This window comes from Gouania willdenowi, chromosome 6 (assembly GCF_900634775.1).
Source record: "Gouania willdenowi chromosome 6, fGouWil2.1, whole genome shotgun sequence".
Classification (NCBI taxonomy): domain Eukaryota; kingdom Metazoa; phylum Chordata; class Actinopteri; order Blenniiformes; family Gobiesocidae; genus Gouania; species Gouania willdenowi.
The window spans coordinates 55,916,090-55,932,294 of record NC_041049.1 but is presented as its reverse complement, the minus strand read 5'-3'; the positions used below and the strand labels follow the sequence as shown (position 1 = coordinate 55,932,294).

The 16,205-nt window shown below is 39.3% G+C and overlaps 1 protein-coding gene across 3 annotated transcripts in view; it reads left to right on the top strand.

Moving 5' to 3' along the window:
• galnt18a (UDP-N-acetyl-alpha-D-galactosamine:polypeptide N-acetylgalactosaminyltransferase 18a) overlaps window positions 1–5,986 on the top strand; it is a 181,723-nt gene extending 175,737 nt beyond the window's left edge. For all 3 annotated transcript variants that reach the window (XM_028451369.1, XM_028451368.1, XM_028451367.1), the window contains one exon: window positions 5,118–5,986. In XM_028451369.1, the coding sequence (XP_028307170.1) occupies window positions 5,118–5,264 (147 nt within the window). In that variant the 3' untranslated portion in view covers window positions 5,265–5,986. The remainder of the gene's footprint in view (window positions 1–5,117) is intronic.
• The last annotated feature ends 10,219 nt before the right edge of the window (window positions 5,987–16,205 follow it).

The following is a 16,205-nucleotide window of genomic DNA, read 5'->3' as shown; positions in this document are numbered from 1 at the left end:
CCTGGTTTTGGGGGTCCACTGTTTTAAGGCACACAGTACTCTAATGTCAGTGGCCACGGTTACATTATGTTTTTTAATTCGGAATCATTTATTCCGAATTAAATCATTTGGAATTAGAGTGTTCTGCTTCGTGTTTACATGGAAATAGTAATTCCCAAATTGAGGTTTACATGGAAAACCGGTTTATTTGGCTTTAATTATTTCCAGTTTAGGTCTGGGGGTTGTGAAGGCTCTGATTGGACAGGGTGCGAACATGACGAATCACATCTATCGGGAAAAACACACAAACTTTTTATTGTCGGCTGTAATACAGAAGACCACACATGAGAACTGTTTCACTTTTATTTTGATTGTAGTTTTGAAGCAACAGCTCAACAATAACACACTTGGTCCATGGAGCAGAAGAGAGATATGAACTAATCATCGGTAAATAAAGCCCAGTAAAAATCCAGAAAACAATAACCAGGATTAAATAGTTGGTCCCTGGTGAAGATAGTAGCTCTAACAATCGTTACGACCAATCAATCAATCTTTTATTTGTATAGCGCCAAATCATAACCAATGGTATCTCAAGACACTTTACAGTAGAGCAGTCTTAAGGACGGACTCTTCATTTTATGGATACACACATATGCATATATACGTATATACACATACATATGTATCCCACACCCAACATGAATTCATCATCACATACGATGATAAACTTGGTGATATTACAGCCTGTGCAGCAGTATGGGGATGTATTTACTCCATCTCCAGGTTTTAGTATCACCCGTCCGGTGAAGTGCGCTCCATTTGCTGATAATAAATCTGTGTTCATTTCTGCATGTTTATGCCTCCATCCATCCACTGTTTTCATTAGATCTATGTCTTTTAAGGCTCTTATTATTATTATTATTATTGTGTTGGCTCTAATCCGGGCGGCCATGTTAAACTATGTCGTCACCAAACGCGTCATCACTGCAAGTTGTGCTTGCGCAAAACGTCTGGAACTAACTTAAAGTGGAATTAAGTGTTGTTAACTATTTACAAGAATTAAGTTTAATTCAGAATTATATTCGCATTAGGAATTAGGTGTTTACAAGGTCAGGTTAAAGAGGAATTAACTTTTATTCCGCTTTAAAGAGGAATTAAAGCTCCCATGTAAACGTGGCCAGTGGTCTAATCACCTCAGTGTAGCATCAACAAGCAAGTTTTATTTGTGGTAATTGCAAATAAAGTTGAATCGCCTACGTTTGTATTAAAAAAAGTATGAGCACTTCATTTTTTAGTTTGCGCACTGGAAGCTCTAGTATTGTGAATTTCTTTTTCTTCATGGTGGGCTTTCACTCACTGCTTCCTTGGGGATAAACAACCCGATGACAGAGCGCATGGCTGACAGATTACCTGCCTCCACAGGTCTGTCTGTCTGACAGCTTTCTGGCTCGCCTTAATAGCTGGGAATCGATTGGTGCATTCCTACTCTATACTCTGCTGAATGACAGGCGCGCTCACTTGCAGACCTAAGGGCAGGTTGCTGGAGAATTACACATTATAGGGGTAAAAATATTGGAAAATGTTCAGTAACGCTTGACTTGAAGTTTTTTTTACATAATGCTGTCATTAGCATGAATATGGTGTCATGAAGAAGGCTGTCAATAAGTGTTCAATAAATTACGACACCTTTGGAGCTAACATGGGATTTTTGGGTTAGGTGGAGGGATCTAGTGGGGTTAGGTATAGGGTTCGTGGATAGGATAATGAATGACACTTTATGACAGCCTTCATGACACCTTTCATGCTCATGACAGGTGTTATGTCATAATAATGACACAGTAATGTCAGCCTTATTTATAAAACTTTAAGTAAAGTGTTACCAAATGTTCCTAGTTCCTTTTTAGTCTATTTCTGGACAAATTTATCACAAACTAATGATAATATTGCTCAATGAAATACTGTATTTTCTTGTAATGTATTGAAACCGGATTAATTTATGCTGTCGAGGCCATTTAATCACAATATTATTAAATAATTAGTTGGCTCAATATTACAAAGGAGACAGTATTTACTTTCTATTAAAGTAGTTACAATAAAGTTGCGTTTTTTTGTTTTGTTTGTTAAATACACTGATTATTTTGAGTTTGTGAATGATGCCTTTGGGAACTAATGTTTGAGACACAGGAAGGAGTTTAGGAGGGCTAATGAAACATCATATAAAGTTATGGAAATGGGGTACTTATGATATGAAGATGGGGCAAAGGGGGTACATGGGACCAAACAGGTACGAAACCACTGTTTTAAGGGATATGATAAAATGTGGGAGTTGTGTGTATTTAATTTTGTATTGTGGTGTAAAATGAGACAAGAAACAAAGATATGTCACTTCAGAGGTTGGAGTTGATTGGTCTGCTAATTTTCAGTTAAAACTGATAATATTTATGCAATAAGTGACAGATATCAGTCCCAACAGGATCTTCACCTTACATTTCCTAAATTTTGTGACCAATTTCTACTTAATTAAGGGAAATATTGAAGGAGTTTTTAAGAATTAAACAGTTTCACATTAAAAAATAACTGGAATCGTGCGATAAAAGCATCAGAAAAGCTGTGAGCCCCTGCAAATATTGTTTCCGTATTTTTTGGACTATAAGGCGTACTTAAAATCCTTTAATTTTCTCAAAAATTGACAGTGCGCCATATGTATGAAATGAATATATCAAAATGTTTTAGTACAACTTTGGTAAACTATGAAGCTGCACCACTTGATGGATTTTTGGCGCTTTAGGGCTACCGTAGTCAGGCGCCTCGTGGAGTGATATGTACCAGTACTGTGCTTCAACATACTGAACTGAAAAAGTGAGTGTAATGTTCTATATTTTATGTGTTAAACCTGAACAATGTTGAGAGTTATTGTTAATGAGTCGAATAAAGTTTGACTTATGAGACTATTTTGTTTCGCTTAATGAGCCTTAATAATAATAATAACAAACCGGTGCGCCTTATAGTCGGTGTGCCTTATGTATGAAAATAGACCCGGTCAGACCCATTCATTGATAGTGCGCCTTATAATCCGAAAAATACGGTAAGTTTCATTTACACAATGATTCATGGTTTCTCTGTCGTTTATAATTTCTCCTGCGGGCCGAATTAGATGCTCCATTTGGCCGGATTTGGCCCCCAGGCCATGAGATTGACTCATGGCCTCAGGAAAAAAGTGACGGGCACTGCTTTTTTTTTTTTGCTGTTACTGCAGTGTAACTATGTTTCCCCGAACAGCAGGAAAAATCTTTCCTGGTGACAGAGAAAGTGTTGACGTGTACGACACCAAAGGGATAAGAATGGTTTTATCAAGAAACATTACAGACAGGAAATCACAGGCTGCGAGTGATAAACAAAGCTCAGTTAAACTCGGGCAAGGGGACAGAGTGTCTTTCATCCTTTTATCTGCTTTTAAAAGCAACTGCCTCACTATAAAACACTCCTCTGAAAAGCTTTGACCTTTTTAAAAACAGGTTCAAGTGGTCCATCAAAACAAATTGAAAAAGATTGAACTCCAGTTTTTGCTCTGCTGGGTTAAGTATTTTAACTGGCAACTGGGGAAGCTGAAATGCAGTGTGCGAAATACTGTATTTGTAGAGATGAACCCATCGTGCCTGCTTGGGCTCTATACTCCAGTTTGTCCTAATTCCCCTTTCAGATCATGTACACGCAAACACCTGATTGATTTATGTTTTTTTTTTTGTTTTTTTTGTAAGAGCCATACACAAGTTTCAAAGTCACGGGCTTGTATTAATGTGCTGTGCCATGTAAAGATCCGACTCAAATGCTGGACATGGGTGTGAAGAAGGTTCATATTTAGGGATTGTGAAGCCAGCTGCAAAGCCAATATGTTCACACATGCAGGTAAAATGCCTGGCCTCCACACATGAAAGCTGATTTATCATTCAAACATCGTCTTCCTCTCGTCGCACTTACCTGTGTTGGCACAAAGGTTACATCAGTAGGGATGCCAAATATTAAAAGCAAGTTAAATAAGACAAAACTTAATTGTGTGAGAAAAAAAAAATCTCAAACATGCCTTGAAGCAAACGGGCACGGTCTGTGTTAAAGGAATGGAATGGGTTCAGTGTCGTTTTACACGTACAGTGAAACTGATGTGCAGACTTTAGGTGCAAAAACCACACAATTCTCAGACATCCTTATTTATTACACCATTCAAGTTCATTAAAGTCCATTATTTGGTTTTATGGTGCAAATATTGCTGAATAGCTTTAACGGCCTTGCTGAACAATGAGCATGACAAATAGAGAAAAAAAAAATTGCATTATTATTACCACTGTTCTAATATATGTGATTGCATATTTTATGTTATTTTTTTTAGTTTCAAAGAATAGTCACATTTTTAATAAAGGTTATGGGGGGGTTAGGGTCAAAGGGGATAGTATTGTATTGTATGGTGAACTGTGAACTGAGGTGTTTTTATTTTTTTATTTTATTTTTTTCACCTGCACATGCTGTCAATTCCTTTTGCGACAGCTATGCATGTTTTATTATTGCAATTAAATAAATAAAATTGTTTTATTGCATAATGTATGATGAACTCAGTGTATCGTTCCATCCCTATTTATACATTTTAAGACAAGTTCCTAACTACTGTTTCTGAGGTCTAAAATAATAGTCTACGTGTGTCAAAATCATTTTCCAAAATATTCATAAGGCATTTATAAATTGTGCAAAATATTTTGAATTGGCTAATTTTTTTTTAAATTATTTATTTCAGTTTCATTCTCTTTTTTTCTTCTTTTTCCCTCTCTTCTCTCAATTTTATTTTCTATATGTATGCATATATATATATATATATATAAATATATTTACATATTGTTCTTTCCCCCACATATTTGACTATTAATAACTTGTTATTGTCTCTTCCCCTCACCCTTTAATAGCACAATACCATTATTCACACACACACACACACACACACACACACACACACACACACACACACACACACACACACACACACACACACACACACACAGTGTCTTAACACAGACACACACACACACACACACACACACACTGTTCTCCAATCTCCACTAATTCCTGCACTGATGTTTTCCTTGCGTTTCCAGGGTGGATCCATCCAGAACACAGAGTCTCAGCAGTGCCTGGAGCTGGTGCAGAGCCGACAGACTGAGTTCAGGTTCCAGTTGGCCATCCAGGACTGCACTGGTCAGAAATGGACCATTACCAACATACTGACTGTCCTGCCTCAATGATGACACACAATCACTCTGACGTTTTATTCCTCGCACGAGTTCAAGTGATGGTGTTTCCAGTTTAAAACTAAACTAACATGAAGAGCTCTGCAGTAAATACGGTGTTAAATATAATATCCTGTTCTTATCAGGGGTACAGGGAAAAAACAGACTGCAATCAGACAGAGATCATCCATCCATAACCTAATCACTATACAGAAAAATAGAGGCTTTGCAAGATAAAATCACTGCTTCTAAAAGATTGAGTTTTGCGATTCCAAATGAGAAATCCAGTTTCTTGTTCTGGACTCTTGAGGGAAGGCTAATGAAATCATGTAAGAAATGCAGGTAGTGCAGGAGGAAGCCTTTGGTGTAATTTGAGGATCATGTGTTGCATTTTAAAGTTCAACTTGGAGTTAGTCCTTTGGCAGAGTCGACTTTTAACGAGTTGGAAAAAGTGGCAAACGCAATTATTCTGAGTTCAGTTTAAAAAAAAAAAAAAAAGGAGGAGGAAATTCTTTTGAAAAACAGAATCCCAACATTTAAATGGGTGCTTCTCTCTGGCCTTTTTTCCACACAAAAGTAATCTGAGTATCTGAAGATGTGTCTTAACTTTAGCCAAGGTTTATGGAAACAGAACAGTATCATAATGAATGAACTCTTGCAGGGTTTTTCACAAATACACATGCTTTGTTTCCTAGTCGTATTTCAGATTCTCACAATCTGTTTCACAAATATATATTTTATGCAAACCTGTAATCAAAAGTCTGAAAGGCACACGCTCTACTTCACAAATATTATTTTGAGGCACACTTGTAATATAAGTCCACAGATAATGCAAATTGCTGAATGTGCATTTACAGCTTCTGTGCTGTGAAACCTCTAGGCATTTGTGAGAGAAATGTGTGTGGTGACTTATGAGACTGCAAATGAACGTCACCATTGGCTGATGAAAGTGATTGACAGATTCGTCAGCCAATCAGGTGTGTTTGCTTACAGCCAATCATATGGCTTCTTACATTTTCTCCACACTTTTAAGCCAATTGCAGAGCTACTGATATGTGTGCGCATACGCAGTGTGCAAACAAGAGTGTGGAGAAAATGTAAGAAGCCATATGATTGGCTGAAAGCAAACACACCTGATTGGCTGATGAATCTGTCAATCACTTTTATCAGCAAATGGTGACGTTCATTGACCCGCGACGTCAGCGCAGTCTCATAAGTCACCACACACATTTCTCTCACAAATGCCTAGAGGTTTCACAGCACACAAGCTGTAAATGCACATTCAGCAATTTGCATTATCTGTGGATTTATATTACAAGTTTTCATAAAATATATATTTATGAAACAAAGCATGTGCATTTGTGAAAAACCCTGCAAGAGTTCATTCATTATGATACTGTTCTGATTCCATAAAGATTCAGCCTTTTGAATTACTGTAGGAATGCTGATAAAGGTAGACTGGAGAAAAGAAGAAAAAAAACTTTCATATTTGTTTATTCAATAATTAACATTTATTACATCCAAAATTCATCTAACGTTAAAGTGCAGTAGCAACCAATCATTTGACCCAAAATGTCACAACAAATGTTTTAGCATTTATTCATTGTTAGTTAAAGGAGACATATCATGCTTTTAAATCCTTCCTTTTTACATATAAATCATACAGTTGTGGTCAATATAAAGCAGAACTGCAATGCTTGGGTCTGAATTCCTCATTATTATAGCTCCACCCCTTTTCTACCCCTTTTCTGATGAGCTTCTGAGAGCAACTCGTTTTGGTGCGGTCTCTTTAAATGCAAATGAGACACTCCATACCCCGCCCCCTCTTCAGGTGACACTCGGTTCAACTCCACCCTGCTCGGCCATTTTTGTAGTTTGATAGAAGAGATACGGCTATGGAGCGGCTCATAAACTTTTTATTCACACGTTATTTACAAAATGTCAACAACAGAAGTCTTGTCCATCCAGCCTTACATGTTCCAGCCAGAGTCGGACCCGGCGGAGCGAGATGAAAATGAAAATGATGAACCTGCAGAACCCTAACAAGTGAGCTAACACAAGCACCGAGCTAACGCTAGCGCCAAGCTAACGTCACAAAATGCATTTTAATAGTCTTTTCGGAGACAAAAACGGCAAAATGAAATGACTAATGAAAACTTTAGACTTAAATTAAATCACGTAGGCCATATCATCAAGGATCTAAAACGAGCACACAGCGCTAACATATGAAGACGGTGCAACTGCTAATGCTAACAAAACAATGACAGGGACGTCTTATCATCACACTTTTTAGCGTTATTTACAGCTTACCGAAGTGCTCTGTTCATCGTCTCCAAAGATAGAAGGAATTGAACCCTCAATCAGACAAAGTCTTTTGGCAAATCCTTAGAAAAGGTTCTGATGCTGGGAGACGTTGTAATGAAGCGTGTGGGTTACTACATCCAACAACCAAACATTTTGATTTCTCCTCTCGTAACTTCTGCATCCTTGAGCTTGGACTACAAAATAAAAGCGAGAAATAAAAATGGCGGATTGCTCGAAGTGTTGGCCCTGGAGTTGATGTACTAATTTGGCAGTTCCGCTGCAAATACTGTGACGTTATTGTTCAAAAAACGTAATAGAGAATAGAAAAATTGAAACAGATTGAAAAATATGACCAAAACAGAATATAAAGATATCTACGGAGCACCTGAAGAGACTAATTTGATTTTTTCTGTACTTCTAAACACTCTAAATATACAACAAAATGCATTTAAGGGCTAAAAAAGTGGATTTAGCATGATATGTCCCCTTTAAGCTGAAGGACATGTACAAAGCACTTAAACTGTGCAATGTATTACAAGCCAAACTGGTCAAATAAGATCATTGTGTTTTTAATTGTGGAAACTCAGTTGAACTTCTATGAAGTGTATCTCAGTTAGGTTTATTTAATAAAAAAGACTCCCACTATTTAAAAAGTGAAGAGAATGAATACTTATCTCATAGTTATCGACTGCACCTTTTTCAAGTGACAATAACTCGACGAACAAAACTAAAACTATATACAAATGTATTGTTTTTTTGTCAACTAATAAAAACCAAACTATTGTTCTTTTTCTTAAGGTATCCAATCAAAACTACTTTTGTTGCATGGAAGGCGGGGCAGGACATTGATCCAATAGGAAGTACCGTAAGCTGATTGTGTTTGCAGACTTAAAATGCATTGATCACATCAAATCTGTGTGTGTATTTACAAACATTAATACCAGGGCTGGACTGGGACAAACATGTGGCTCTTTGTCTTAATTTGAATTATTATTCCTCCAGAAAACCTTAAAATGGCAAACTTTAGAACCCGTTTTTAACCTATTTCCTTTGGCCTTTTTGTAACTTTTTTTGTCCCATTTTTTTTCAGACTTTAGCTACCCTTTGCCAATAAACATCATATTTTTGACATTTTTATATAGTTTTCGTCTTAATTTTTTTGGCCACTTTTCATCCCAATAAGCTGCCTTTTACCAATAATTTTTTTTTACCTACAATTTGCCTTTTTTCCCCCATATTTTTACCACATTTTGCCCTTTTCCTCTATTGTTTGCCACATTTTGACCATTTTAGCTACCCTTTGCTATTACATTTTTTGGCGACTCTTGACTGCTTTTGGCCCATTTTAGTCACTTTTCACTCTTTTCTTGCCATGTTTTTGCCACTTTTGGACCATTTTTGGTCACCTGTCACCAAGTCTGTCTCCACTCACTCACTCATAAAAAGAAAACAAACCAGACTGGGACGATGCCCGGTGTGCCAGATGTCTCGTCCACCCCTGATTACTACCATCCAATATCAGGTTGATCAATGGTCATTGAATCTTTCAAAATTGCATAAACTCTTATGCTTTATATTTTAGTCGTAACGATATAGTTCCCTCAAATCTTAATGTCATTTAGTTGACTAAAACTAGAATATATAACTGAAATATTACTCAATTTTGACTAAATCAAAATTTGCTGTCACAATAACACTGTTCTCATCAGCATGCAGCACACATTCCAATTTAACTTGATTTATATAGTGCCAAATAAAACAAGCCATCTCAAGGCACTAATCACAAAGTATACAGTAAATGTCACAATACAAGGGACATTTAAATGTACAGTCATCATTAAGTTAAGATTATACAGTGACCCTTTTTGACGACTAGTGTGTGATTAGATTCTTTGCGTCATGTTAATTAAAAGACAAAACGTGTAACTCTGCTGCACCAAATGTTTTCCTTCTTACGACTGGAACGACTGAAGGATTTGAGCTAAAGGACATCAGAGGACACTGGTTTATTGAAACCAGTGAAGTGTTCCATTACAGTGTTCCATTTATTACATAACACAAGGACTCCTTCAATAACACCTCATAGAGAAATGAGTCACCATTTCTGACAGCAGGAGATATTTGGCTGAGTGATGGAGTCTGTACATTCAGATTTGTGGTTGATATGGTTTATTTAAAGTGATTCAGTGGAATGCAGGAACTAAATATAATGGTTGAAAACCTCTAAGAATGAAAACAACAACAGTCAGAGTGTAAAGCTAGTGGGCTACACTGGATGAATATTTAGTCATTTTTAATCATATACACCAGTGGTATCAAACGAATTTTAGTTCACGGGGTCAAATACGGAGCAGTTTGAACTCAAGTGGGCCACAGATTTTATGCGGGAAAACGAGTAATTTCTACATTATTGTGCTACAGTTTACACTTCTACATATACAGTACATAAAATACAAAATATGTACGAAATCAACAATATCCATGCAATAAGTGATAGATATCAGTCCTAACAGGGTCTTTACGTTACATTTTCTTGGTTTATGACCAATTTCTATTTAATTAAGGGAAATGATCTGTAATACTTTGAGTTTGACACATAAGATATACACTCATTTACCTCTTAAAGCTTTGAATGATTGGTGTTAGCATGGTAATACTGTAGTGTAACAGAGAGAAATGTAAGCAGACTTTTCCTTTCAAGTCTGCAGCTAACACGTGGAGAATAGATTACACCAAAAATCTAAATAACTTTTCCTATTTAAAGATTAAAAAATGTTCGAATCTGAAGCAACTACTGTCTATCACATCTTTTCTCAAATTAACTCGTATAGTTTTAAGCTTTGTCTCGGTTTGACACATTCGGGGAAGGTTGCTCATAACCTCAAAGGCTTTATGATGCAGTCACATCATAGCACGATACAAAGTATCTCATTGACTGCAAAGAAATGTTACATAGTATTAATGCAATCCAGGGCCACAGAGTAGAAATTTGGTTTGAGTAAGTTTAACTAATGCTAACAAAGCTTATCCTGCCGTTTGTGGCCCTACGTAAAAAGAGCTTGAAATGATTCACTCTGATGTGATTTCAAATCTTTTACTACCTTTTTTTGTCTTGCTTCCCAGTCACTGAGGTTACAGTCATACAGTAGGACTGTAACTGGGATGTCATCTCGCTACTGTGTAGCATCTGTTTTTAAAAACCTTCGGTTGATTTTAGTTGTTTCTGTGGTTCAGGTTTGCAGATTCTGATATTTTCAAGTATCTCACTTTTTGGGAAGATGTCACTATATGATGTTATGAAAATGTTCTGAGCTATTTTGCTAGTGTGTTTAAACTGGATATTTATAAATTCAAACAATAAAAAAAAGATTCCCACCTGAAGATGTTTTGTCCTTATTTTGTCAAGATTAAACATAAATCAGAACTGAACTACAGGTAAGGACTTTATTTTGTCTTCTTTACCTTCTTATCCTGTACGACAGACATGGGCAAGTGGTGGCTCATGGGGGCAAATGTGGCCCTGCGTCTAATTTTGTGCGGGCCATCCAAAGTAAATGCAAAAAAGGATTTAAAAAACACACAAAATGACAAAGAAAAACACAAAATTATTCCACAAGCACACATTACGACAAGAATACACAAAATAACAGAGAAATATACAAAACAACAACACAAATGTCTGAAATTACTTGCAAAACAAACGAGACAAAAATAAACAAGATGACAAAAACACACAAAATTAAAAAACGCCTAATCGGGGGGGAAAAAAACTATACAAAACAATAACTATACAGAAAAGTAATCCAAGAATGATAATTACATAATATGGATCCAAAAACATGAAGCAAATCAAACTCACAAAAAATAGGCAAAATAATGGCAAAAACAAAAGCAAACGTTTTGTTCTTTCCTGCATTATTCTAAACTAGTGCAGTGCCCGTAGGAACTATGTATTGCTATAGAAAAGTTGGAGATTAAGTAGCTTTTTCATGGATGGCCAAAGGAGGTTGTTTTTGAAGATGGGACGTCAGGGACATTTAGGTTTGTTGTGAAATGGAGAGTGATAACTATTGTTTTCATATATTTTGGCTTTTCGCAAAAAAACTTTAGGGAGTTGAATCCCATCTATTCTGATTCCAGTTTGTTGTCCTCGTGCATCTGAATCTCCTCAGACCGGAACAGACTCAGTCTGGACTCTTTTAGTGTCTGGTCCGCTCGGTCCTGGGGGGGGTTCTATTCCAGGTATTTTCTGCTCCCCAAACGAGGGGGGATCGGGATCTGTTCAATCCTGGATCTACGGGCTCTGAACAGGGACCTCAGGAAATACATGTTCAGGATACTCACACATTCCTCTCTTTTGCATCTGCTGCGACAGAGCGACTGGTTTACATCTGTCGACCTCAAAGATGCGTATTTCCACGTTCCAATATATCCCCCTCACAGAAAGTACCTACGGTTTGCTTTCCAGAGGATATGCTACTGGTACTCCCGTTCGGCCTCCCTTTGAGCCCAAGGGTGTTTGTGCACTGCAAGGCTGAAGAGGCAGGGCATTCGCTTGGCAACATATCTGGATGATTGGCTGCTCCTGGTCCAGTCGGAGACGAAGGCCAGGATGCAGACGCGTATTCTGCTGCGTCACCTGTCTGATCTGGGATTCACGGTGAATACAGAGAAGAGCGTGTTCTCCCCTACGCAGGAAATAGTCTTCCTGGGCCTATCCCTGCGCTCTGTACCTTTCACCACTGAGGTCGTTCAGGGCATGTCTTACGCTGTTCCGACAGAACAGGCCTGTTTGGTTCAGGTTGTGTCTTCGGTTACTCGAGTTGATGGCTTCGGCCATCCTCGTGATGAGGCTTGGTCGCCTGCACATGAGAGAATTCCAGCTGTGGGTGGCCTCACATGGGCTCAATGTTGTGCATCATGGTGCACTGAGAGTTTTGGTTACGACTGCGGCACTGGCGGGCCACCGGCTTCCTGACAGAGGGGTTGCCTATGGACACCGTCACGGCCAGGAAGGTGGTCTCCATGGATGCCAGTCTATCAGGCTGGGGTGGGATCCACGAGGGCAGGTCTGTGAAGGGCCGCTGGGATGCGGTCCTCCAGCGCAGTCACATAAACTACTTGGAGCTGTCAGAGGTGTTCCGCTCGCTGATCCACTTCCTTCTGTCTCTCATCATGTCCTGGTGAGTTATGTTTACTTAGATCAATACAATTGATTTTAACCTCTAAGTTATCTTTACTTAGATCAATTAGATTGGAGTAACTCATAGATTATATTTACTTACATCAATTGGATTAACTTATAAATTAATTAAATCAAATTTATCTAAGTAAAAAAAATCACATCTACAATCACAATGACTCAAAATGACTCCAAAATGTTGTGCTTTTTTTGTTTGTTTTTGTGAACATTAAAAATGTATTTAGCAAAAATGTATATGTTTATAATGCTGTTTACAATCAAACATTGTGATGCATTGAAGGCTACATTTTTAATGAATCAAAAGGTGAGGATCTGGGCGGGGCTGCAGCAAGGAGTCTTTAGGAGATCTGCACACCTGCCTCTGATGAGCGCTGATAAGCTGCAGGACTTAAGTGCTGCTGAAGCTCTGCTTCAGCGCCAGTTTGTTTGTCTACCTGAGTGGTATTATCTGCTGTCTCTCTCATGAGCGCTCAAGCATATTTTTTGGAACCAGTGTCTGCGCTTTACCCACTACTCATCGGAATCTGTTTTTCTCTCCCTCCAGTGTTCTCCGTGCAAACTCCTGCACCTCCAGCCTGCCTCTGCTGTTCCACTCCTGGCTTCCCTTCAACACCACAGCTACCAGGATCAACTTCACTTTGCACATTCAACAAATAAATCCACTGTCAATACTTACTCCTCCGTCTTTGTCTCACTCTTGGGGCCTACTCTGTTTTCAAGTCCTGACAGCACCAACTGGCCAAACATGGACGAAGCGAATGCGAACGCCGTGAAGGATCCCCTCAGCTCACAAGGAGTCCTCCTGCACAAGCATGAGGAGCTGTTATGAAACCTGCTGGAGATACTCAAACACTTGAGCATACAGGTACATAACAGACTCTCAGATCTCTCAGGTTGCTGCCGAGCCTGCCCTCTTTCAGCCTGAGTAAATTTTCTGCCTCAGCTTTTTCTCCTTCTTCACAAGAGCCTTTCGTTTTTACCCCTGAGCCTTACTCTGGTGAGCTTGGTTCTTGTAGCCGTTTTGATAAATTGCAATCTTGTTTTTGAGCAGCAACCCTCGAGCTATCCCTCCAATAAAGCAAGAATAGTTTATTGTATAAATTTGTTACAAGGGAGGGTGGGACAGTGGGCCACTGCCTTATGGGACAGATAGTCTGAGGTTTTAAGTTTTTGATCACCCGGTTAAGGGACAGGAGGCTGGTAGTTAGCTAATCTCATTGACTCATTCACTGCCAGCCATTTTCAAATTTTGTACAATGACAATCTGAAACCAGATTCTTAAAGATTATACTCTCTACTTTCATTTCAAAAAAAAAAAAAAAACGAATTGTTTCTAGCATGTTTCGTTCTTCTGTAATCAGCAGTTGAATAGAGGAAAGTTTCCCACAAATCGCCAGTTTGTGACGTCAATGGCAGTCAATGAGAGAAGACACGGCTTACAGTCAGTAGCCTAATGACTGTGCCATTGAGCTTCTCCCCTGAGCACCTCTCCCCTCCAGTCGACTTTATAACCTGTCTTGTCCTGAGAGAGACGCTATGGAGACCTATATTCAGGAGTCCTTGGCAGCTGGCTTTATTAGTCTCTCATCATCTCCGCTGGAAACAGGATTTTTCTTTGTGGAAAATAAGGATGCTTCTTTACACCCATGCATTGACTTCCAAAGCTTTAAATTATATCACAGTGAAGAACAAGTACTCTCTACCCCTCGTTTCAGCCCCTGTGTCATACTCAGGTTTTTTCCAAATTAGACCTTAGGAACGCATATCACCTCGTCTGTATTCGGGAAGTAGATGAGTGGAAGACGACCTTCAACACTCCTATTGGACATTTTGAGTATTCAGTTATGCCTTTTGGGCTCACCAATGCCACTGCTGTGTTTCAGTGTCTTATAAACAATCTTTTTCAAGATTTGCTTAATCGTTTTGTTTTTATTTACATTGACGATATTCTGATCTTCTCTCACAACCTGGAGGAGCATCGACAACATGTTCGCCTGGTGCTTCAATGGCTGCTGGAGAAAAAGCTTTTCGTCAAACCCCAGAAATGTGTGTTTCATGTTTCCTCGATTAAGTTCCTTGGTTACATCATTGCCAAGAGAGGACTTTTACCCAATCCGGCCAAGATTGACGCTGTCACGAGTTGGCCTATACCTGTTAAAAGTTGTGAGCTCCAACCGACGTTCATTTGGAACTAAAGCTCTGTTGCAGCTCCTCTCGCGAAACTCATATAAACCAAGCTTCCCTTCCTGTGGGGTCCAGAGGCCCAGCAGGCTTTTGAAGGACTCAAGACTCTGTTCAACAGTGCTCTGGTGTTAAAACACCCAAATTCTTCAATCTAGTTTGTGGTTGAAGTGGAAGCCTCTGCCTCTGAGGTAGGAGCCACTGAGCAAAACTAAGATGCAGGAAAGTGGGAGCTTTTGGCAGTGATCTTGGTGCTTCAGGAGTGGAGAGACTAGTTGGAGGGTGCAGAGTGACGTTTTTTGATCCCATCCCATCCCTAGCCGCCCTTGGTCCGTGGACTTTGTTACAGGACTTCCACCTCCAACGATAATATCACTATCCTCACCGGTGTTGGCTGCTTCTCAAAGTACGTCCCCTATGTTCCCTTGCCTAAACTGCCCTCGGCTCTGGAGACAGCCAAGCTTCTCTCAGTACATGTTTTCAGGCTACACGGGATCCTGAAAGATATTGTCTCGGACTGAGGACCCCAGTTGTCCTCCAAGGGCTGGAAGGAGTTCTGCAAGGCTGTGGGTGCCTCCGCTAGTCTCTCTTTGGGCTACCATCCTCAGACCAACAGTCAGACAGAGTGGCTGAACCAGGATCTGGAGTAGACCCTTCACTGCATGGCAGCCCAACACCCAGTCTCTGCAGTTAATTTCCCTCCTGGATACAATATGCCCATAACTTCTTGATCAGTTCCGCGACAGGTTTGTCCCTTTTCATGGCCTGTAATGGGTTTCAACCCCCCCCTTGGGATTACTATTGCAACAACACATCATCAGTCATTTAAAACTCCAGGAATCATCAGGAAATCTGTGCACCTGCCTCTGTTGAGTTGCAGGACTTGTGCTGCTGGAGCTCTGGATCAGCGCAAGTTCGTTCGTCTACCTGAGTGGTATTATCTGCTGTCTCTCTCACAAGCTCTTAAGCATATTTTTTGGAACCAGCATCTGTGCTTTACCCACCACTCATTGAAATCTCTTTTTCTCTCCCTCCTGTGTGCTCCATGCAAACTCCTGCGCCTCCAGCCTGCCTCTGGTCTTCCACTCCCGTCTTCCCTTTACCACCACACCAGGATCAACTTCACATTCAATGAATCAATCCACTGTCAATACTCACTTCTCCGCTCTTGGCTCCTACTGTGTTTTCAAGTCATGACAGTGTGGATCATTTGTATAGGACAGTTTGAAGTTTTTTTTTTTTGTACTTTTTTCTAACTGATCAAGAAT